Source organism: Vanessa cardui, chromosome 3, assembly GCF_905220365.1.
Source record: "Vanessa cardui chromosome 3, ilVanCard2.1, whole genome shotgun sequence".
NCBI lineage: Eukaryota > Metazoa > Arthropoda > Insecta > Lepidoptera > Nymphalidae > Vanessa > Vanessa cardui.
This window is the reverse complement of record NC_061125.1, coordinates 11,008,870-11,032,926: the sequence shown is the minus strand read 5'-3', so window position 1 is coordinate 11,032,926 and position 24,057 is coordinate 11,008,870. Positions and strand designations below refer to the sequence as shown.

The 24,057-nt window shown below is 33.1% G+C and overlaps 1 protein-coding gene across 1 annotated transcript in view; it reads left to right on the top strand.

Moving 5' to 3' along the window:
- The window catches only part of LOC124543653 (octopamine receptor), a 61,814-nt gene extending 47,209 nt beyond the window's left edge, over nucleotides 1-14,605 (top strand). Inside the window, exons 2-3 of the mRNA XM_047121913.1 lie at nucleotides 12,329-12,396; nucleotides 12,484-14,605. Coding sequence (XP_046977869.1) covers nucleotides 12,637-14,073 — 1,437 coding nt within the window. The 5' untranslated portion in view covers nucleotides 12,329-12,396; nucleotides 12,484-12,636 and the 3' untranslated portion in view covers nucleotides 14,074-14,605. The remainder of the gene's footprint in view (nucleotides 1-12,328; nucleotides 12,397-12,483) is intronic.
- The last annotated feature ends 9,452 nt before the right edge of the window (nucleotides 14,606-24,057 follow it).

Below are 24,057 nucleotides of genomic sequence, written 5' to 3'. Positions count from 1 at the left end.
ACAAAAACATCCAACAAAATACATCTTTATAATATGAAGTAGTCAAGTAAAAATGTATAACTTAAATTCAACAACAAACAACTAGATGAATTGGTCGTGTCCATAACACTGCAGTTAACTTTACTTTACGAAAATTTTGCTACTTAAAACAGTTCTGATGCATACGATACATTCCAGCTTATTAATATTAAATATGTTTTATTTTATCTTTATAAGTAGTTCCTTCGAACCGATGATTATACGTTTTCTTTATTTTTCAAGTGTAAAGTTGTTTTTATATATTTTTTTGCACTTTTTATTTCTATTTTCTATCTTTTTCTTTTATTTTATATCGTGATGATACTAAGCTTGCTCCAAGCGAGTCGAAGTCTGAGTCCGCATGTTGACGTTTAATGTTTTCTTTCACAATACCTTTTCTCTGAGTTCTTTGCAAAAAAACTTCATACCAAGTATATTATTTTATAATCAATTGTTCTTTTCATCAAATTTGGTAGATTCATTTTGTTGTAAAATAATATACATTTCAAATTAAAGTGAAGAGTAAGTAAAGTGACTTATCTCGTGCTACCTCTCAGGTGGTTAATATTATAGCAATTTAAACCAAAACTAATATTTCCTAAAAATTAGTTTAATGTCAATTGATGATATTAGCTGTTAGCTAGTAAGTATTAGTAAGTTAGAAGATGACTTATATCATTTAGGTATCTTGATATCCTTTTGATCTATATTAGATCATTCTTGACGCAGGAAATATATGTAAACCCTAGGTCTGAATGTAAAGGCCAGCCTCAATACCTTTCAAATCTGATAGTATAGAAATTCGGACGGCACTGACCGATTACGTTTCAGATAGATCAGACTTTTGAGAGATCAATGATCATGTTAATCCTCCTGACTAAATTTGGAATATATTATCGTGCAAAAGTGTGCGTGTGCAAACACTCTGTACCAGTTTCACGACACGATCGGAAAAATCTCAGCCAGCCTGTCTCACGACTTTTCAACCTTTTTACATAAATTTTGGGATACGGGAGATTACACATTTCCGTAGTCTGAGCTGCCACTGAGAATTTTTCGATGAAAAACACAATAAAGTTTAATTGGCCCGTCTCCGTCCAAACCCCGAACGAGTCAGTTAACTTCATATTACGAAAAAAAAATAGGTCAAGCGCGAGTCATACTCGCGCATAAATGGTTCTATCTTATTATCTATAAAAACAGAACAGAATCACCTCAAGCCATCTATTCTGTATTTTAGCATTTGTTGTAATAATGGCAACGGATGGTAATGGCAATAATGGCAATAGACTATCTGTGAAAATTTAATATGTCTAATTATCACGGTGATACACTTGGTGGTAGGGCTTTGTGCAAGCCCGTCTGGGTAGGTACCACCTCATCAGTTATTCTACCGCCAAATAACAGTACTCAGTATTGTTGTGTTCCGGTTTGAAGGGTGAGTGAGCCAGTGTAACTACAGGCACAAGGGACGTAACATCTTAGTTCCCCAAGTTTGGTGGCACATTGACGATGTAAGGAATAGTTAATATTTCTTACAGCGTCATTGTCTATGGGTGATGGTGACCAAGTGGTCATGGTAAGTTCCATCAGGTGGCCCATATGCTCGTCCGCCAATATATACCATAAAAAAAATACAGCCTGGTGACAGAAGGACAAACAGACGGACGGATAATTTAGTCTTACTCCCTTTTACCTTTTTGGTACGGAATCCTAAAAATAAAGGTAGGTGATATATGTATATACGTCTCCTACTTCGAAAGATGTCAGCAACCGCTTTAATATAAATTGAAATAATAATGAGGTATTCATCGACCCTACACTAATAACTAAGCAATGAATTTTGCCTCGGCCTCTAATACTCTTGACTTTCTACTTGACTTAGTTAGGATTTACTTTAGGCTTATCTAACTGAAAGTGAGATAATTGACTTCTAAATGAGTAATTTGTGGACGATAAGCTTTGGTGCCGAACTCGCTTAAGATTTTATGATGTTACGTAGCGTAGGTTCATCTTAGGAATCCAATTAGAAGTTGATCGTACCTTACCTAACATCGAGGTTTTATTAAACAAAACACAAGTTACTATGCCGCTTCGATGAGACTAAGAACACAGTCTAAAAGAACAAATAAAATAATATTTGATTTTGTTTAACTAATTTAAGAAAAAGTATTGAAATAAGAAAAAGTGAGTCTCAAGCTATACACGACGAATTAAATACTATCTACTATCCTCAAGATACGACACTCGCAGTGGGCATGATCTCAAATTATTATGACAAAAGTCGAGAGCAACTTACATACATAGACGTATAAACTCGACATTATTAAGGCTCAATCGACGTTCAGACGTTGTTATGGCTCAATCGTTTGTCGTTATACACGAATTGAATTAAAAAACCAATCTTTTTGGCTTATTATGAGTGCTTGAACGAATTGAGTGTTCGACTCAAAAGGCTATCTGGTGTTCTTAATCATCATTATCATCATCACATATCTTCTTCTTCGATCTTTAAAATTATACAACAGATTTTGATGCGTTTTTTAACAGATATTCAAGAGAGATTTTTGTACATAGCACATGGACAGTATAAAAAGAAATGCTGATAACGACTGAAAAACTGTAGACGTTGTAAAACATTTTGTAGTATACTTAGTATAAGCATTGCAGCCGTGCGAAACCGGTATGGATCGTTAGTTAAATATAATCCAATAATAGCAAGAAATTAGGCACATTGATGGGTTGAATATTCAATATGTAAATTCTTGACATTCTACTGATCATCTGAATTAAACTACAGTGTAGAGTGCCTTCCGTAAACTAAATTTACATCATAATTCCAAGGGGAGGGATTAGTGATAGAAAATAATTTGCATTTTAATTCATTTTGACAACCTCTTTTCATTTATAATACTATATTTGTTCAAACGGATACGACCTATTTATTTCCGTTATTCAAGTTGCTTTTCATAAATTCCATTGTTATACTGTGGTCATTGAATATTTATCAGCACCCTCTTAGGTCTGAGTTTTGAATATTTTATTAATATAAATATTTATATCCATGTAGAAAATATCTTTTCTTATTATCCATAATCGTGAATCTATTTCGAAAACGCTGACAACAACATTTACAACATTTGATGGCTTTGAACCCTGAGAGATCTGAAATGACTTGGTTGGTTTTAAAATCGAAGATCGCGAGTCAAACCGAGGCAACATTGATATTTCATGCACTTGTTACTTCATATCGTTATCGGTGGCGAAAGAAATCCCGAAAAAACCTAATTATGTCGGACTTTAGATATTTACGAGCTGTTACTGTACTGTAATTGTTGTCGTGACAGCTAAACTCTAATTATTTTTTGTTAAATTTGAGAATAAGTATGTATTAGATCTGTAAAAATTTTAACAATTGTACTGATATTTCTACGTTTGCCATATTGGTTTTCGCATTATATTTTATATCCTTAATAAATACTGACGCACATGTTACGCATTCTTAATGAGCTCACAATTTTTGCTACTATAGCCTATATATACAACATAGATAGTCATATTTAAAATATTGTTTAGTGAGCTGTTATATCGAATTGTGAAAATGTCTGCTATGATATGAATACAGTTTTGAATTATAAAATAAATAAAACAAAATACTATTCTAATCAGCGTTTAATGAAAAAATAATAATTCTAAACATTCTACAGCTTCTTAAGACGAGCGAACGCGCCCACCACTGTCCAATAATGAATATAGACTGTCAGAACAAACATTGTATAGAGAGTAACAAATATATTTATCTCTCTATCATCTCTAATTTTACATTTGAAAGAACAACAACAGAAAACAAAAATTTATTATACAACACAATATTTTATACAACTTTATTAACCATTGATACGATACGTCCATAATACAGGATTATGTTATTTATTAGTCGTAACAAAAAGGTCGGCATATAATAGTTTACGTTGTCCAGACTGTTCATAAATAACAGTTTATACTAAAATATACCCAAGAAAGTATAAGGCTTGTATCGAATTTATATTGTTATTCATTCTACAGTTGGCTACGTTCACTAATTATTCTCCAATGTGATTAATTGTAGCAGACATTACTTTGCAGAATACGTTAAAATAACAATGTTTGTAAGTCCATTCTTCTCATCTTTCTTACTTTTTTATGCCAAGGATTAATTTAATCGTCGTTTATTTTGGAATGAATATAGATCAAATTTCATTAAATATCATCTGATGTTCGTCGAATTTATTGTGATATTGTTCGGTACATATTCGATAGTGCTTGTAAATTTGATACGGACGGATTATGTTACCTTCATTTAATACACCCTTATATTAGGGAAGTTTGGGAAACAAGTATAAATTAGTATGTTAGCCATTAAAAAAAAGTTACATAACTATTATAAGGGATAATATTACCGGTTGATTTATAGTAGGACCCCATACAGTGTTGCCAAACTTTACCGAGATAGAAAAATAATTAATAGTATATATAACATAAAAAATAATTCAGTCTAGCCAACGAACTCCATGCTAAGCTCACGCTGCGTCCAATAATTTATAATCTTGTTTGCAATACTTTTTGTGGCACGTTATGAAAAATGGTGAAAGTGATTTTTTATGATCCACGCGTACGGGTAAAAAACTATGAATAAAATATGAAAACAATACAATGAATTTGACAATTTGACAATGGCGCTTGTGCGCGCTTGAATTTGACAAAAAAAGTATTGTAGCCTAATTTACTCCTTATTATATCAGTTATTTGCCAGTGAAAGTCCCGTCAAAATCGGTCCAGTCGTTCCAGATATTAGCCGAAACAAACAGACAGACAGACAGATAAAAATTTTAAAAAATGTTATTTTGGTATATGTACCATGTATAAATAGACACAATATTACAAACAGACACTCCAATTTTATTATATGTAAAGATTTGATAAGTGAATGTAAAACTTTGTGATCGAGTGTTATAGTTATGGTGATCTTCACCTTAAACGTGTTTAATGTAATTCATCCCATTTTACCAAAACTATTATTATTTTATTGTCAATAAATATTTACTTCAGTTATCTTTATAAAAATAAGTATCTCGGGATTCAAAATATCCAAGTGTAATCTTGGCCAAACTATTATATTTAAATTAAACGATCTTCTACATAGTTAAATAAAATGAAAGTTTATACGCGTATCACAAATTTCGAATTTAGCGGTGAAACTACCAAGATAATTAGACTTATTTTTAACTACGTTGAAAAAGTAGAACTATTCACACGCATACATAATTCAGTTCATACCCATTTTTTAAAAATATTTAATTTAAAAATGCTTTAGTATTATAAATAAACCTTTGTTTTTTAATACATTTTAAGAATGTTCGTGAATAACTGAATTTCACTTCCGGCTTGCATTTCATATAAATTCGTTTAATTTTTGTATATAAAAAAAAGTTTTATTTGCGTTATTCTCAATACACAATACAATGTAATACACAATACAATACAATATTAAAGATAAATATTACTTTTATGATAAAATTTGGGTTCAACGATTACATCATTGTAAAAAATACTTTTGTAACAATGATAACCTCGAAATGTTGGCAAACTACGGGGACTCAAGAGAACTATTATTAATACAAGGTCATTTATGATAGTGAAGATAAATTACTGAAAGTTTCAGAGGATAGGAAAAAGGTTATTGCCGTAATACCTTGTAATCAATTAACGAAACACTTTCAATTTCAGATGCGACAAATAATTCAGACTTTATTAAAAACGACACGTTTCGAAAACTTTACTTGGTGGTAGGGCTTTGTGCTAGCCCGTCTGGGTAGGTACCGCCCACTCATCAGTTATTCTTCCGCCAAATAACAGTACTCAGTATTGTTGTCTTCTAGTTTGAAGGGTGAGTGAGCCAGTGTAACTACAGGCACAAGGGACATAACATCTTAGTTACCAAGGTTGGTGGCACATTGAATATGAAGTGGCCCATATACTCGTCCGCCAACATATACCATACAATAAAAGATATTTTTGACATTTACGTAATTAATTTACTGTCACTAATGGTTCCGCTGCTACGAGCAGATAAATGCATAGCGTAGAATTGCATAGGTTCAGAACCTTTAGTTCTCGTAAGTAATTAAATTTACTATTCCACGGAGGCTCACTTAAGAGAACGAATTCTCGTAACTGAAGAATATTTTAATGTAAAAGTATCGGTAGTGACTTATTCTATAATAAAAATAATTTGAACAAGACGTTCAGAAATTTCAGATGAGTGAGTTTCACTTTTTTTGGATACATATCATTTATAGCAACAACTATTGGTTGTTGCGACAACACTACATTTTATGTATATGAATACTTCAAGTAAAAACTTTATATCAAGGAAGGCAAGTTTAAAACAGTGTTTCCCAAAGTGGTCAATGTGGGCCCCCAGGGGTCCACGGGCGACATGATGGGGGTTTACGTAGACGTGATTAAAAAAATGGGGGTCCATATGATGCTAGTAGGGGTCCACGAAAACGTTTTTTTCTTGTAATTCTATTCTTTTAATAAGTGAAGAGTTAGAAAATGTACCATTTTTCGTTTTTAGGTTACCTACCGGAAAATAGGGACAGAACTCAGAAGCGATACAATTTTTATTTTTTGGCAACCTTAAAAATGTGGTAGAAATGCAGCAGCAGGGGATCCACCGAAACCAATAAAATTTTGAAAGTGATCCACCAGAAAATTGAGTTTGGGAACTACTACTTTAAAACGTTAACACATCACCTGTATTCATAAATATCTTAAAAAATATATTCGTTAAAATATCTCTATTAGAAAAGGTATCGTATTTTACGTTAAACAAAAATATACAGGAACAAATACTTATCTTTTGCTCGAGAAAGTATCAAGATGTGGTAGACATACCTGTTGTATTCACCATCATTCTCCTGCCAGTATCCCAATTTTGTTTGGGGTCGGAGCAGTACGTCTTCTCCTTTCATACTTCTCTGTCGCACCTCATCTCTCAATTAATATTATATCTAACCATACAGTCTTCCTCTACATCTATATACATCCACATTCATCCTCAATCCCTCCCTCACAGCATGGGGCCATATTGTGAGGAAGGTAATCATTGCTCCGCATAATATGTCCATACCATGGCATAACGAGTCGAGATGGCCCAGCGGTTTAAACTCGTGCATTTTAATCGATGATTGCGGGTTCAAACCCAGGCAAGCACCGCTGATTCATGTGCTTAATTTGTCTTTATAATTCATCTCGTGCTCAGCGGCGAAGGAAAACATCGTGAGGACACCTGTATGTGACAAATTTCATAGAAATTCTGCCACATGTGCATTCCACCAACCCGCATTGGAACAGCGTGATGGAATATGTTCCAAACCTTCTCCTCAAAGGGAGAGGAGGCCTTTAGCCCAGCAGTGGGAATTTACAGGCTGCTGTTGATGGCATAGCTGTTGTGTTCGTTAGATTAAATTGTTTAGCAATAACGCAATCATATGCAAGTAAATTTTGCATTACTTTAAAAAAATTTCAAGCGAAGTTCCGAACTAAACTTGATTGTACGACCGTTGAACGCCATAAAACTAACAAATTTCCCATTTAAAATTGTAATTTTGTTGCACTAATAAATTCTAGAAACTTGAAGAAACTGCAGCTATCATTAATTAGTTGGCTCAACCTTCTTTAGGACGTACATTATTTGAACTAGTTTAGCGTTGTTCGTTATTTCTAGAAAATTACATCCCTGTTAAAGAATAATTCTTCGGAATTCTTTTCATATGTTATTTTATTGTGCTATTTTGTTTAAGTAACATAAAATTTTAAATTAAATTACTATTTTTACCTCCAAAGCTTCACCTAAAATAATTCTCACTAATGATTTTGTACTATGAATTTTATTGACTATTACTATCGGAATATATGCAGATATAATGGACCGTTGCTCACGGCCTAATAAATGAAATATTTAAGTATTTGTTTAAGTTAAGTATGAAGCCGAGATGGACCTGTGGTTAGAACGCGTGTATAACGGGTCCAAGCCCGGGCAAGCACTACTGAATACGCATGTGCTTAATTTATGTTTATAATTCATCTCGTGCTCGGCGTTGAAGGATAAATAAAATTTTAACAAAAAGAAAAACCGACTTCAAACAAAACACTATTTTAAAACAAATGAATATGCACGAAAAAGTAATAAAAATAATTGGGTATTCAACATATTTTTTAGAGTCTTCCTAAGTTAAATGAAATGAAAAATATTAGACTACTTAAAAGTCGATTAACGATTATATCATGTAGTTATAGTTATTGGTATATTTGGAGCCGGTGTCAGCCACGGTGGCCTTGCCCCAACAATCAAAAGAAAGAAGCGATACGAGCCCCTTGATTGATCCAGTATATTATTGTGTAAAAGGTAATTTGTAAAAAACATATTTGTTAAAGTATTCTCGTATTGTTTTTTGATAGATATACTGCAGGGTTTTATTGGCTGACACCGACTCCAAATATAACAATAATTATAACTACATGATATAATCGTTAATCGACTTTTAAGTAGTCTAATATTTTTCATTTCATTTAACTTAGGAAGACTCTAAAAAATATGTTGAATACCCAATTATTTTTATTACTTTTTCGTGCATATTCATTTGTTTTAAAATAGTGTTTTGTTTGAAGTCGGTTTTTCTTTTTGTTAAAATTTTATTTATTTTTTGATTTTAAGTGAAGCTGATGTTGACTAATTTTTTTTTAATATGGATAGATTAAGCGTTCCGTTTATATGAGTCAGAAACTACTTCGAGGACAATTTCAAAGGAAACTTGCGAATAAAGCAAAAATAGACTTTCGAAAATGCGGATTTAATACGTCACGCGGCGTGAACTACAAGGATCCCTCGAAAGAGCTGTAATCGAACTCAGCAAAAAAACTTTGAAAAAGACCAAATATATTTCGTACATCATATGACATCACATCACATACACAAAATTTGATTAAAGATAGTAAGAAATTCTGCCCCATATCGCACCCTAACTGCGAGCCGTATAGGAGTTCCATCACTACATAGTACAAAACAAAGTCGCTTTCTCTGTCCCTATATCTTTAAATCTACGCAACGGATTTTGATGCGGTTTTTTTTAAAAGATAGTGTGATTCAAGGGGAAGGTTTGTGTATATAATACATGAACAATATAGTAAAGAAACACTGATAATTTTAGAAGTTTGCGATGTGATGTCGTATATAAACAAATTCTGTAGTATATTTAGTATCAGTATTGCACCCGTGCGAAGCCGGGGTGGGTACCTAGTTGATTATAATATTCGAATATGATAATTACATAAACATAACCACATTACGGAAGGTGACTCAAATATCCAAATAACCTATAAATAAAAGATTCGACCGAGTATCGCTAACGTGCTCCTCAGAATTGTTCCGTTCCCTTCCGTTCCGTTACTTTGTCATGGATCCTGTGCTCAAAACCTTACCAAACTTTCACCAAATTACCCTTGAAGTATATATTTTATAATAAAAAAAGAATTATCAAAATTGGTTAACGTGATTTTCAGTTATTCACCTATTTGTCGCGCATATACATAATGCAAATTTAAGACTTATGTCGTTTTCACATGGATACCATCATCGGAAAAAAAAATAAAAAAATGGGACCCCACGGGAAGCACTACCTTTCAAACAAAAAAAAATTATCAAAATCGGTCCACCCAGTGAAAAGTTATGAGGTAACAAACATAAAAAAAAAAAAAAAAAAAAAAAAAAAAAATACAGACGAATTGATAACCTCCTCCTTTTGGAAGTCGGTTGAAAATATCGTGAGTAAACCTGCATGTGTCTAATTTCATAGAAATTCTGCCATATTCCACCGACCCGCATTGCAACAGTCGGGTGGAATATGTTCCAAACCTTCTCCTGAAATTGAGAGGAGGCCTTAGCCCAGCAGTGGGAAAATTACAGGCTGTTATTGTTGTTGTTGAAGCAAGTTTGAACTTCAAGAAAAGACATACATTTTTATACTTAAAATTTGACAAGCGAACTTGCGGGCAACAATTAGGATGACATATTTTACAAACATCCTTGTGATACATTAGTGTCCGTATTATTTAATGTATTTCATAAAACAGTATGCCCACAGTTTTTGAAGTGACTTTCATTGAAGGTCGTGATCAATAGTCATTAGATGACCAGTTTGCTAGATGGACTCTCAAAAAGTAATAATGTACAACACGTTTAGTTTTGATAAGTAATGACAACTTGGTATAAATTTAATGTTGTATCTAAATAATAATTTACAAATATTTGAATAAGGTTATCATTAGTCTAATGGCTAAGGATACGAATGCAAATCCCAGGGGTCTGGACACTCATCCAAAATTATATTCCTGCATCTGCATTATTTCTGGTCTGGATTATGAAAATGAAAGAAAATCCTGTAAAATTTTATTTGCACAAACACCTGTGAATCCAATATATTCAGCGAAATGGGCTAGTCTCACTTGAAAATTATTGTAAACTTGGAAGGACTGACGAAGTAAAAATTCAATCTCCTTGCGTATATTACGAACTCCGCAAATTCTAAGTTATAAACCTAATATCCGTTTTCTCATTCGGTCTGACCTGTAATGACTCGTTGAACAAAAATACGATTATCGAAATGCGTCGTCAAGTATATTTTGGTCATTTTCATGGTATAATGTCTTATGGAATATTACTTGGGTAACGCTACAGATGTTGAATCTATTTTGATTTTAAAAGAGAGGAATATACTTTGTGATTATTTTAATCAATTAGGAATAGTATATATAATAAGCTAAAAATGTCAAGTTTTCGACTCCAAAAAGTTCGTAAATCCTTTCTGGGGTAAGGTATTAGTTAATAAAATAATAATTCCACAAATATTTATAACGTAGCTGATTGATAAATTCAAATTATTTGTTAAAAAACTTTTAATAAATACGGAATATTAATCATTAGAAAATTATATAGATATATAGCCAGTGTAACTATAGGCACAAGGTACATATCATCTTAGTTCCCAAGTTTGGTGGCACATTGACGATGTAAATATATTTCTTACAGCGTCATTGTCTATGGGTGATGGTAACCACTAACCATCAGGTGGCCCATATGCTCGCCCGCCAACCTAAAACATAAAAAAAATAATAAGAAGAAAGTATGGATATAATATTTAATGAATTTAATGAATTATATAACTGTACAGTTTACTTGCGTGTTTACATGCATAATTTTGAGTCTCAAATGTTAGATAAGAGTTATTATTGAGTTTTTTGCCAGTTCTTCTAGGTATAATTTTGATTTCGGATCATGAAAAAAGTATATATTGATTTTGATTGAAAGGTCCTTTTATGAATAAAGCTCCACACGATTAATGAAAATAATTTACATTTGTTTGTATTACGTCCGTTTTAAACTCTGTACGTGTGCGGAATAATGGTGACGCTCGATCTGAGATATGTTCTACATTTTGAACCTTATGTAATAATTAATCTTGTCACAGTAAATTATTATTCACTAATTTGTTTAAAAAATATGGACTTAGTGGTAGGTCTTTGTGCAAGCCCGTCTGGGTAGATACCACTCACTCATCAGACATTCAGCTGCCAAGTACGCGTAAGTACTTGGTATTGCTGTATTCAGGTTTGTAGAGTTAGTGAGTCAGTGTAACTACAGGCACAAGGGACGTAACATCATTAATATTCCTAAAAGTGTTAATGTCTATGGTGGGTATGGTACATGAAAAAGCATAACGAATCTTCATAAAATAATCTATATAATCTGGGCATAGCGATTACAGATATGCCACAGCTTGAATATCAAAGTAAGACTAAGCAAAACGAAATCATTACAAAGTATAAATACCTAAATATATAAATGTATGTTAATGTTACGTTTAAAAATAATACCTGTTGATATTTCAATATTTCTTTATAATTTAGGAGTACAGATTAAAATGCAATAGCACACGATTGGGTATAACTTGCGAATAATTGAACTTGCGAATTTTGTACTTTGTTATATGGTTAAGATAATAATAATTTATTACATAACATAATTTTAAGCTATAAATTACATTACATTTTTAAACAACATGGTGTAATATATGAATGAAAATAGAAAATAAATAATTCCAAAAATACATTTTGCAATACGTACATTGAATTTCTCGTATAACATTTTTTACCTTTAGTATAAACACGACTTTTATTCTTATTTAAAAAAATAATTCTTTTGTTACAGATTGAGTCTTCGCATACAATGAACCGGTTATGTAAATGGCAAGTCCAAAAAAGAGCTTCGAGCAGCGGGTAATTTTCATTTTGAACAAAAAGCACTTAAGCAAAAAACTTCATTTCTTTGCTTTGAATATAAAACGTTTATTTATTTTGTTACAGAAAAATGCCGTATAACACAGTACATCTTAAAGAAATTAAATTTCCGAACCAAACGAAGACATATTTCAGCCGTATGCTCTCAGAAAGTATTCGGAACATCTTGCCGAGCAAAGTGAACGATGCTACGTGAAATGAAGCCAAGAAAACAGCAAAATGGGCCAAACTTACACGCATGCCTACGCTAACTTAAGTTCGATAAATTACTCGCAATCTTACGACGTAATAGACGTTGATAAAGACGTGTGTGCCGTCGCAGATGACCCTAAATATCCAAGTAGCTTAGGAATAACTCTGGCCGTGCCAGAATGGGAGGCCATTTGTACAGCCATAGTACTGACCCTTATTATTATCTCGACTATTGTTGGTAATATCTTAGTAATATTAAGTGTGTTCACGTATAAACCTCTTAGAATAGTCCAAAACTTCTTTATAGTATCACTCGCTGTAGCTGATTTAACAGTGGCAATTTTAGTCCTTCCACTCAATGTGGCTTACTCGATTCTCGGGCAATGGGTGTTTGGAATATACATGTGCAAAATGTGGCTAACATGCGACATAATGTGTTGCACATCGTCTATATTAAATCTTTGCGCGATCGCTCTTGACAGATATTGGGCAATAACTGATCCAATAAACTACGCACAAAAGAGAACACTGGAGCGGGTACTTGTTATGATTGGAGTAGTTTGGATATTTTCACTAATCATTAGTTCTCCACCTCTTCTTGGATGGAATGATTGGCCAGAGGTATTTGAGCCTGATACGCCATGCCGCTTAACTTCACAACCTGGATTTGTAATTTTCTCTTCATCTGGATCTTTTTATATACCATTAGTTATAATGACCGTAGTTTACTTTGAAATATATTTAGCAACTAAGAAAAGGTTGAGAGATCGGGCTAAAGCTACAAAGATTAGTACGATATCAAGTGGGCAAAATAGATTCGCTTCGAAAGAATCCGACCATAATGACCAAGATTCGGTAAGCTCGGAAGCGAACCATAACGAACACCAAGGAGTCACTCGTCTGGTATCAGATAATGAGAGAAAGAAAAAACCGAAAAAGGCAACCCCAAAAAAGAAGCAAAGGAAACGATATTGGAGCAAAGATGATAAATCACAAAATAAGTTAATTATACCCATTCTATCGAATGACAATTCTGTCACAGATATGGCAGATAATATTGAAAATAGAAATACGTCATCTGAAAGTAACTCTAAAGAAACACACGAAGATGAAGTTGAGGTTATCGAGACTACTACAGCAAAGGTTCCGAAAAGATCAAGACCTAACCAACAGAATACTGTTTACCAATTTATAGAAGAAAAACAGCGTATTTCACTTACACGAGAACGTCGAGCAGCTCGTACATTAGGTATTATAATGGGAGTATTTGTCGTATGTTGGTTACCTTTCTTCGTCTTGTACCTTGTTATACCATTTTGTGCAAGCTGCTGTTTATCCAATAAATTCATCAACTTTGTGACATGGCTTGGTTATATAAATTCGGCATTAAACCCACTCATATATACAATATTCAATATGGACTTTAGAAGAGCCTTCAAAAAACTCCTTTGTTTTAAGCCCTGAGGATTCAAAATGATAATGAGCAATTGTGCCAAACTGTTTCTGTTAGAAGTAGGTATAAGCTTGTACTCATTAAAGCCGCTGACTTGCTCAAACTAAAGTTTTGAAAATTTGTAATTGTTCTACAAATGTAGTGAGTTGTGAATAATATTTATAAAAATTAACAATTCTGTAAATCTAGTATATGATGTGAACCGTCTATAGCATAGTTGAATTAGTAGAAGTTCTTGTATAGTATAAATGTTTTTCAATACTAACTTCAATCGTAGTATTTACCATAACATATTATTATACTTACTTCAATATATTGTATGATATCGTATACTGTAAGTGTACATACTAATAAGTGCAGGTCGTGCATAGCACAGTAAAAAGTTGAAGGTTTATGAAATTATTCAAATAAAATAAAAATAGTTTAAGGTTATAATGCCAACGAAAACTTTTTTAATGTAAATAGCAATAATATATAATCTGTAAATACATATCTTGTTTCTTGTATATAGTTGTCAATGATAATAGTAAAATTTAATTCTAATAATCTTATGGGACTTAATTAATGGCTTCTCTTATAATAATATCACCTTCTGTATCATTTGAGTTGTTAAAAAAAATATTGGTGTATATTATATCCCTTTAAAATAATTTGAGCCCTTATTTAAAAGGGATATTAAAATATATTGTTTTTGTTCACTATGCTAATTTTGTAATAAAAAATAAATTAGATATTGTCTTTTAATTATTCTATATTCCTTTTAATTCGAATAGCACTTTTTCAAACATTTAAGGCATACACTAAATATCAACTTAATAACTTACTTTACTTAGTAACTTTTTAATTAACTAATAAAGCCGTCGAATCCTTTGCACAAAAAGCATTATATGCTGTGGTATCTATACTTCCGATTCCACCCATTTAGAACACTGTTAGAAACTTAGACCAAATCACACCGAAATACCATAGATTCCATAATATCTCGGCACTGGAAGATGCCTTTAGCCCTTTTCTGACAAATTTATGATATCTGATTATTATATGTATGTATCTCCTAATTTTAAAAACATCTCAACAATCAAGGTGTCTTTTTAACCGTCTTTTGTAATACGAGGTTATCCGTTCGACCGGTATGTATGTAAGATTGTTAGAATTTAATTATATTTGAGTATAATGATCCATTTAGGCTTCCAAAGTAAATTTTTGTATGTTTGTCCACCAATTTTTGAAAACTAAAAGTTTAATTGAGATGATCATTTTTGATTTAAGTTAGGCTCTTATGCTTAGGGAACAGTGTAAGTTTCATTAAAATCTTTTAAGTATACCTGTTTCTTATTTTGAAGTGGGGTTAATTTTATTATAAATTATCAGGTGCGTCGTTTAAAAAAATATGAAGGTTTTCATTCATTTTTACAATCTGGACCACTGTTTTGGAGATGAATTTTAGATTTTACATAATTTTTGATGTAAATAATACTACTATATTTCTAGGGTAGGGTAGTTGCTTAACGAAAATTCTGCAGAATTATGTAGTAATATCAGAAAATGTTACAATCCACAATCAAAAACATTTTTGTGGCAAAATTAATAATTTCCTGTATCCTGTAACCCGAATCTCTAATTTAAAATCTAAATTATAGTACGTGTCGTCCTAAAGTATAGAACAAAGGATATAAAGTAGATCGACGTGTTATTGAAAATTCAATTAAAATAAGAGAATGGTTTGATAAAATTTACGCTAAATTCATTAAAATGTACTTTTGTCACTCACAGACAATTCATCTACAAAAGATTTTCATTTCTATATTGATGAGTTTTTTTGGTCCAGACTTACTTTAAGAGCATATCAAAATATAACTACATGAAAGATATAAAAGATTTTGCTAGACCGAATTCTATTAGAAAGTTATCAATGAACTATCGGGTAACTTATAGTTACTTAGGTTATCATAATATACTGAATGGAGTTTTATAATTTTGTCCTAAAAATCGAATTTAATCGTATTGAAAACACTGTTTAAATTAAAGTGTAAACCAGTAATCATAAATAGCAGTTGAAAAAGCTATGCTAATCGGTACAATAATTTTTCCCAGCTTTTCTGCTGGCCTTACATGGCACGCTTAGGATCAGGGACAATTTTAAAAGGTTCATAAGCAGCAGTACTCGTTGTTAAAATATAGGATATTTATGAAAGAAAATAAATTTGTAGAGCTTCCTGCAAGCAAATATGGGTAGATACCACGTTCTCATGAGGTATTGTGCCTTATCAGCAATACTTAGTATTATGTGTTCCGGTTGATAAAGCCAGTGTTACTATAGTTACAAGGAACAATATCTAAGTTTTGGTTGGTAGCGCATTGCTGATGCAACGAATGCATAGTGTTTCTTTAACAGCGCAATTGTCTATGGGTGGTGGTGATCACGGGACACCAGGTTGCTTATTCGCCAGTCCGATAACACATTAAATAAAAAATAAAATTGTATATTGACACCGTTAAGTTGATTTACTAGAACATCGTAATAAATTACCGTTTGTACTGCTTCTATTTCTAAGAAACAATCTCTTGTTATAGTCATGTCTCAAAAGTTTATATCCGTTCTGTGTCAGGGTAAAGCCATATATACCGATGAATGTCTTGCTAGAAACAGTTTACGATAAAGCCTACATGAGAGCGACGAAGAACGTCTAGTGAACTGGTTCAAGTAAAAATGGGATATTATTTACCTTTTCGTACTATTTTCTTACGCAAATAATAAAAAGAATTTGTAAACCTGAACCTTTTTTTTAGTTATCAAAAACAAAAGCAGTCAAAATAATAACAGTTTTGAAACATCTTAAATTTACTTATACTTAATATTATCTACTTACTTATACTTAATATATCATACAGTTTTGCTACTCAGGTAAGTACCACTGACCTAGAGTTGCTCAGTAAGAACAAATTCGAAAATCTGAATTTAATTATGAATACTTAATAGGATGGACTTCAAAGCGGTAAGAAAACCGTAATTCGATTTTAATCGAGAAAATAATGTCTCATATAATATAATTCTTCATATTTATCTGTTGGTAAGTTAGTCATTAAAACATGAAACCCAAATATAAAGTTGCTGTAATTTAGCCAGCGTATTTTGGTCAGTTTAATACTGATTTGTCTTTTACAAAGTTATTGAATGATTTGTATGATATGGGTCAAACTAGATTTGTCTTTAATTCCAATACATCTTGCTTTATGTTATCAATGTTTCTTTATGATTTTAAAAATAAAAACAGTCCTTTTACTCGCTTGCGCTTAACATCTGCACCATTTTTAAAACTTCCTTATTCATATCACAATTTTTCCCTCATTATAACCCCGCGAGCATCTCTTTGGTCTTGTGAAGTTGTGACCTGAAATTTTTGTATTACCAAAACTTATTTACGAAGGTATTTTCTCAAGTATCTTTGATTGTTTTAATATTAAAAAGGTCTTTTATTAAATCTAGCAAACATCGTCGTATTTTACCTGACTAAAAGTTTTTTTAATAAGTCGCATTTGTTATCTCATAACCTCTTCTGTTTTTTTCTCTTATGCCTCGATATATTAACTTTTAACATACGATTGATTGTATATATTCTTTTTATTTACATAAAAGTTAATAGCATTCGTCCATAAATATATATATATATATACAATGAATAAAAATGATTCTGTATAAATATTGACCGCGTGGAGTGGTGGCAAGAATGCTAACAGCATTACCCCGTTGAATCGCAATTCCGATCCTCTGTCCAAAAAACGCACCAGCTCTCCAATCCATCAGCCCATTTCCGTCCAATGCTGGACATAGGCCTCTCCAATTGCTCGTCACTGAGATCGTTCTTGGGGTACTCGCATCCAGCTCCTGCGTAAGTCGTCACTCCACCGTGCCCGAGGATGTCCTACACTACGTTTGCCGAGACGCGGTCTTCAATAGAACACGTTACCCTCAACGGTCATCGGTTCTGCAACAAATATGGCCAGCCCACTGCCACTTCTGCTTACTAATCCGGTGGGTTATGTAGATGACTTTGGTTCTCTGGCGGATCGCCTCATTTCTGATGTGATCCTGCAGAGAAACGCTGAGCATAGCCCTTTCTATAGCACGCTGAGTGACTTTAAACTGGTGGACCAGCCTTGCCGTTAGTGTCCACGTTTCGGCTCCGTATATCATGACGGGTAGGACGTACTGATTGAAGACTTTCGTCTTACGGGACTGTGGGATCGACGATGCAAAGATTCGACGTAATTTTCCAAACGCTGCCCAACCTAGCTGAATTCTTCTGTTCACCTCGTCTTCAAGGTTGTTTCTACCTAATCGCAAAGTCTGCCCACGGTAGACATATTTTTGAGCGTTTCTACCACGATGACGATGTCATCTGCGAATCTCAAGTGAGAGATGTATTCGCCATTGATGTTGATGCCACGTACTTTCCAGTTCAGCGTCTTGAACATATCCTCTATTTCATTAGTGAACAATTTGGGGGAAATATCGTGCTTGTCTCACTCCTCGATGCAATGGTATGGGTTTTGTTTGCTGATTTTGTACTCGGACGTACATTGTGGCAGATATATCGCCAATCATCTTGGCAACGCTGCAGGGACTCCAGAAAAGCCCAGATTTCAACCGAGTCAAAGGCCTTCTCATAGTCCACGAATGCAAGACACAGGGGCCGATTATACTCTTGGGACTTCTGTATAATCTGCCGCACTGTGTAGATGTGGTCTATGGTGGCGTATCCGGTCCGAAACCCGGCCTGTTCTGGGGGTTGAAATTCGTCGAATCTTCGCGCAAGACGGTTCGTGATCACTCTTGAAAACAGCTTATAGTCGTGCCTATAAGATATATATATATATAGTAAGAGATATGGGACGATAGTTCTTCAACGGGGTTTTGTCTCCCTTTTTGAAGAAACAGGACGACTACACTCCTATAAAGACCTGAGATAGCCCAGTGGTTAGAACGCGTGCATCTTAACCGATGTTTTCGGGTTCAAACTTAGGCAAGCACCATTATATATATATATATATATATATATATATAATGGTGCTTGCCTGAGTTATATATATATATATATAGAAGGATTAAACAAAACTTCAAAGACATAATTTGCATGACTGTCATTTATTTGATTAAAATAGGGTTCCTGTCATCAAACCACGATTATAAAACAAAGAACTTTATTCTCAACCCTCATTAGTGCCTTCGGAACATTATTCGACTTTGTAAGAACTTTACTCTCAAAGATATTCTATTTGAGAAAAATATTTATGTAAATATGATTCTACTATTCGCTACTTTCTTTTGAAACAAATTTAAATATTCTTTATTAAAGAAGCGTTTTTTTTTTATAAGTAGTTATGATTCGTTACTTTGCAATAATGTCATGTCGGTTTTATTTCGAAATATTAATGGGATAAATGTAAATGCTTTTTTATATCTTTCACAAATAATACAAAGCCTTTCTCTTGATTTACGCTGCATAGTGTATCTTAAAGTTATATTTAATTATTTTCGACTGAGGCACATTGTAATTATTGAAATAGAGGAACAGATACTAATATTAGCCTTACATTAAAGCATAAGCAAACAAAACATACGTTACTAATCCTATGTAGTTGGGATCAGTAAATTTGTAGAATAACTAAAAACTGTCATTATATTATTAAAAAAAAAAACAATACATAATATTTTTGCCAGTATCCCATTATGAGTCCATTTCGTTTCAACAAACTACAATCAATTAAAACTATTCAATAAAATGCTAACATATTTGGTATAAACTTAGATAAAAAAGCTATAAAGATAAGATATAACTATTAGGTAAAATATTGTAGTCAACAAATGAGGATAGAAGTACACGTGCACTCCCTATTTCCTCATAATCCGATGGGACGGCAATTTGACACGACCGGAAGCAGGATCCACGGCTTAGCATGCATTCTGAACTTCACAACTTCCGAACTCCAATATTTTGGATACATAGCGAAATATACTAAAATGTATACAGTAACATGATAATCGTAGCTCATCTTTTAGGAACAAAAGAATTGATAACGTTAAATGCTTAAATATATACAAATATGAACTAAAACTAGTTACTGTATAAATCTTGACCCCCGTGGAATGGTGGCAAGAATGCTAGCAGCATTTCCCCTTTAAATCGCAATTTCGATCCTCTGGGCAAAAAACGAACCAGCCCTCCTGTCACCAGTGGAGATAATCGAGGTGTTATTCTATTATGAGGTGAGGTGTTATTCTATTATGAGGTGAGGTGTTATTCTATTATGATGTGAATTCTTTTGAAAGCTTTTAGAACTACTGTTAAGCACTTCAGCGTGGCGATAAATAATAAAGGTATTAATGGATTGGAAAGTAATGGTTGCAACGGGTTTAATTGTTCCGATCGATTTGAACCATAGCACAATTGTAATCCTGCGTGACTGTAGAACATTGATAACCTACAGTTGTTACTCAAACCTTGTATAAAGTAAAAAATGTTATCTATACTTTATAAGTAGGAAAAGTATTGTAGATTAATTTAAACGTTACAAAAATTATAACAACTAGCGTCGAACGGGGTTATTAAATTTGCGACATATTATCATTATAATTTTGGTTTGAAAGTTATTTTTAACATTTGTTTTCAATTTATTCTTAATCATTTAAATTGATTATTAAATTCTTCTTATACCTCATATTATCATTATATTATGGACTAGCTATACCCGCCCGCTTCGCTGGACATTAGTTGCAGAAAAATTAATTTTGAATTTTTCATTTTGTAATTAATTACTGATCATCAACAATGAACAAATAATAAAGAAACAAAGCAATATACAATTAGAATATTAAATGAAATACTTAATTTTTATTTCATTTAATAGTCGTCATCTATATCATCTTTTTCAATTATGTTCTCGATAGGCTGCAGATTGGTCATAACACCCATAAACTTATTTGTCAAAATCATTTAAGATAATGTTTTTGATGGTATAATCTCGATGTAAAATTTTAATTAAATTTCTTTAGTCTGTAAAAGTTTGCATCACACCAACACGTTGTCTTTAATCCGGTTCTATTAAATATCAATGTTATTACATTTACAACCTTTTCAATACTTTCGAACGTACGTCAAAGCATCCTAAGCATATTCGTGCATATGTTTTGGACTTCCACTGTACAAAGATTTGTACGAAGAGCCTCACATCATCAGCCCGTTTTTGTCCACTGCTGGACATAGGCCTCTCCAAGCGCACGCCACTGTGGTCTTTCTCCGGCTACTCACATCCAGCTCCTGCCAGCCGTCTTGCGCATATCGTCACTCCACCGTGCCTGAGGACGTCCTATACTACGTTTGCCGAGACGCGGTCTCCACTCTAAAACACGTTTTCCCCAATGGTTGTCGGTTCGACGACAAATATGACCAGCCCACTGCCACTTCAGCTTACTGATCCGGTGGGCTATGTCGATGACTTTGGTTCTTTCACGGATCACCTTATTTCTGATACGATCCCTCAGAGAAACGCCGAGCATAGCCCTTTCCCTAGCTCGCTGAGCGACTTTAAACTGGTGGACCAGCCTTGTCGTGAGTGTCCACGTTTCGGCTCCGTATGTCTTGACGGGAAGGACGCACTGGTTAGAGACTTTCGTCTTAAGGCACTGTGGGATCGACGATGTAAGGATTCGACGTAACTTCCCAAACGCTTCCCAACCAAGCTGAATTCTTCTATTCACCTCGTCCTCGTTCAAGGTTGTTTCTACCTAATCGCAAAGTCTGCCCGAGGTAGACATATTTTTGAACAACTTCGAGGACGGTGCCGTGTATCGCAGTCGGTTCCGGTAGAACATGTTCATTGAACAGATTATTTTGATACAGTCCGAGATGATATCCATCTTCTGCTCGCAGAAACAGAATTGTATAATCGTAATAATTGTCATACGATTGATGTGTTTCAGCGACACCTTGATTGTTTTTGTGTCGCTTAGTGATAACATTACCTCGTTTTGTAATTTCTGTACCGACAATTACAGCTGTTAGTTCAGGAGCTATGGGAGCATTAAAACGCCTTTCATGCTCTGCATTCAATGGCGTTCTATTTGCATTGATAATGACTTTGAATAATTTGTTGTTTCACCTTCTAGAACAGTTTTAAAATCTTTAACTAAACAATTATTTTCTTAAAGCATAATCCTAAATTTAGCGATAATTTCTCGATTAGTTGTAGTACTCAACATGCATCGAAGATCAATCTTTTTCTACGTTGTCCATTAAATAAATGTCCAGAAACTGGGGATTTTATTTAGATACTGGAAGAAGTGAACCTATAATATTATACAATTTAAACGTAGACGCGAAATTATTGTATTGTACAATATTTGTTGCTCCAAATGATGTCATTTGAAAGCATAGAAATAATAAATAGCATAGCAAAGAATTGTTATTTATTATGTGCTGAAAGAAATATTGAGACTCCTTTGTAGTTCTAATACCGTAGGTAAGAAGAGATTCTGGTGGTTCAACCAGTTGTGGTAAATTAATTTTGCCAATGGAGTAGCACATACCAGCTGTTTATTTTAAACCTAATAGAGTGACAAAGTTCATACTATATTCATTGAACCATTTATCATATATAAAACGGCTAATCACTTCTTCTCGTATACGTAATTTATAATTATTTTAAAATGACAATTATTATTGTTGTGATTATTTTATGTTTATTCCCAAATGACGGAAATTAAGTCAGTTGTTATGCTTTTTGAATAGATTTTCATTTTTTATTTCATATTTCATAATTATAATAGTGCATCGTGATACACGTAAGAGCAATCTGTTGGTTATTTTTAATGTTACGGATGAAATAATCACTTTCTCCATAAAAAATACTTGTACGTTTATTATTTTCATGACAATCGGTTGAACGGTGTAGAAATCTTTATATCGCAGCGCCACCTGGTGGTAACTTCCATCAATGTGGATAGCATAATCACTTTCTCCATAAAACAATAGATATACATACCAATTTTCATAATGATCGATCAAATAGTTTCTGAGTTTATCGATGACACACATACAAACAAATCCACTTTTGTATATATAGATAGCCTATGATTTGCGCAAGCATAAGTTTTTCCTGTATACCAATTTTTATAAAGATCGGTGAAGCTGTTCTCGAGGTTTAGCAGAACATACAGACAGACAGAAAAAATTACAAAAATGGTAAAAATTATGTCAGTCAATCATAAAAAAAAACATTTATGACGAATTACGACAAAAATAAGTGTACAGACAGCGATTTATATAGTAGTATAGATTTAGTATTCACGTGCGATAGCTTTATTATTAGCGTATTTCATGTATAACTTTGGTGTTTCTATACCGATTTCTATGATTTTTTAATATGGAATAGTAAATACTGTTAACTTTTTTAATTTGGGATGATTCAGAGTGTTATAAACGTAGGAATAGACAAATATAATCAGAAAGCTTCGAAATACTAAGCTACTGGGAGTGTCACGTGTTATTGTGAGTCAACCATAAAAGATAGATATAGGCTGTCTTGGGAAATTTTTTGTATAATTTTAAGGAGAACATTTCCGTAATACATGATTTCTGTGTGCATTTAACCATTAAGGCTGTACACGCGACGGAAGCTTAAAATAGGGAGTAATTTCTACCGTTTTCCCAACATTTCCCTTCACTGCTCTGCTCCTATTGATTTTAGCGTGATGAAAAGTATACTATAACCAGCCCAGGAGTATGAAAAATAATTGTAGCAAGTTTCGTTAAAATCCGTCGAGTAGTTTTTGTTTCTATAACGGTTATACAGACAGACAGACAGACAGACAAAAATTTTACTGATTGCATTTTTGCCATCAGTATCGACCCCTGATCACCCCCTGATAGTTATTTTGGAAAAATATTTCATGTACAGAATTGGCCTCCCTACAGATTTATTATAAGTATAGATTT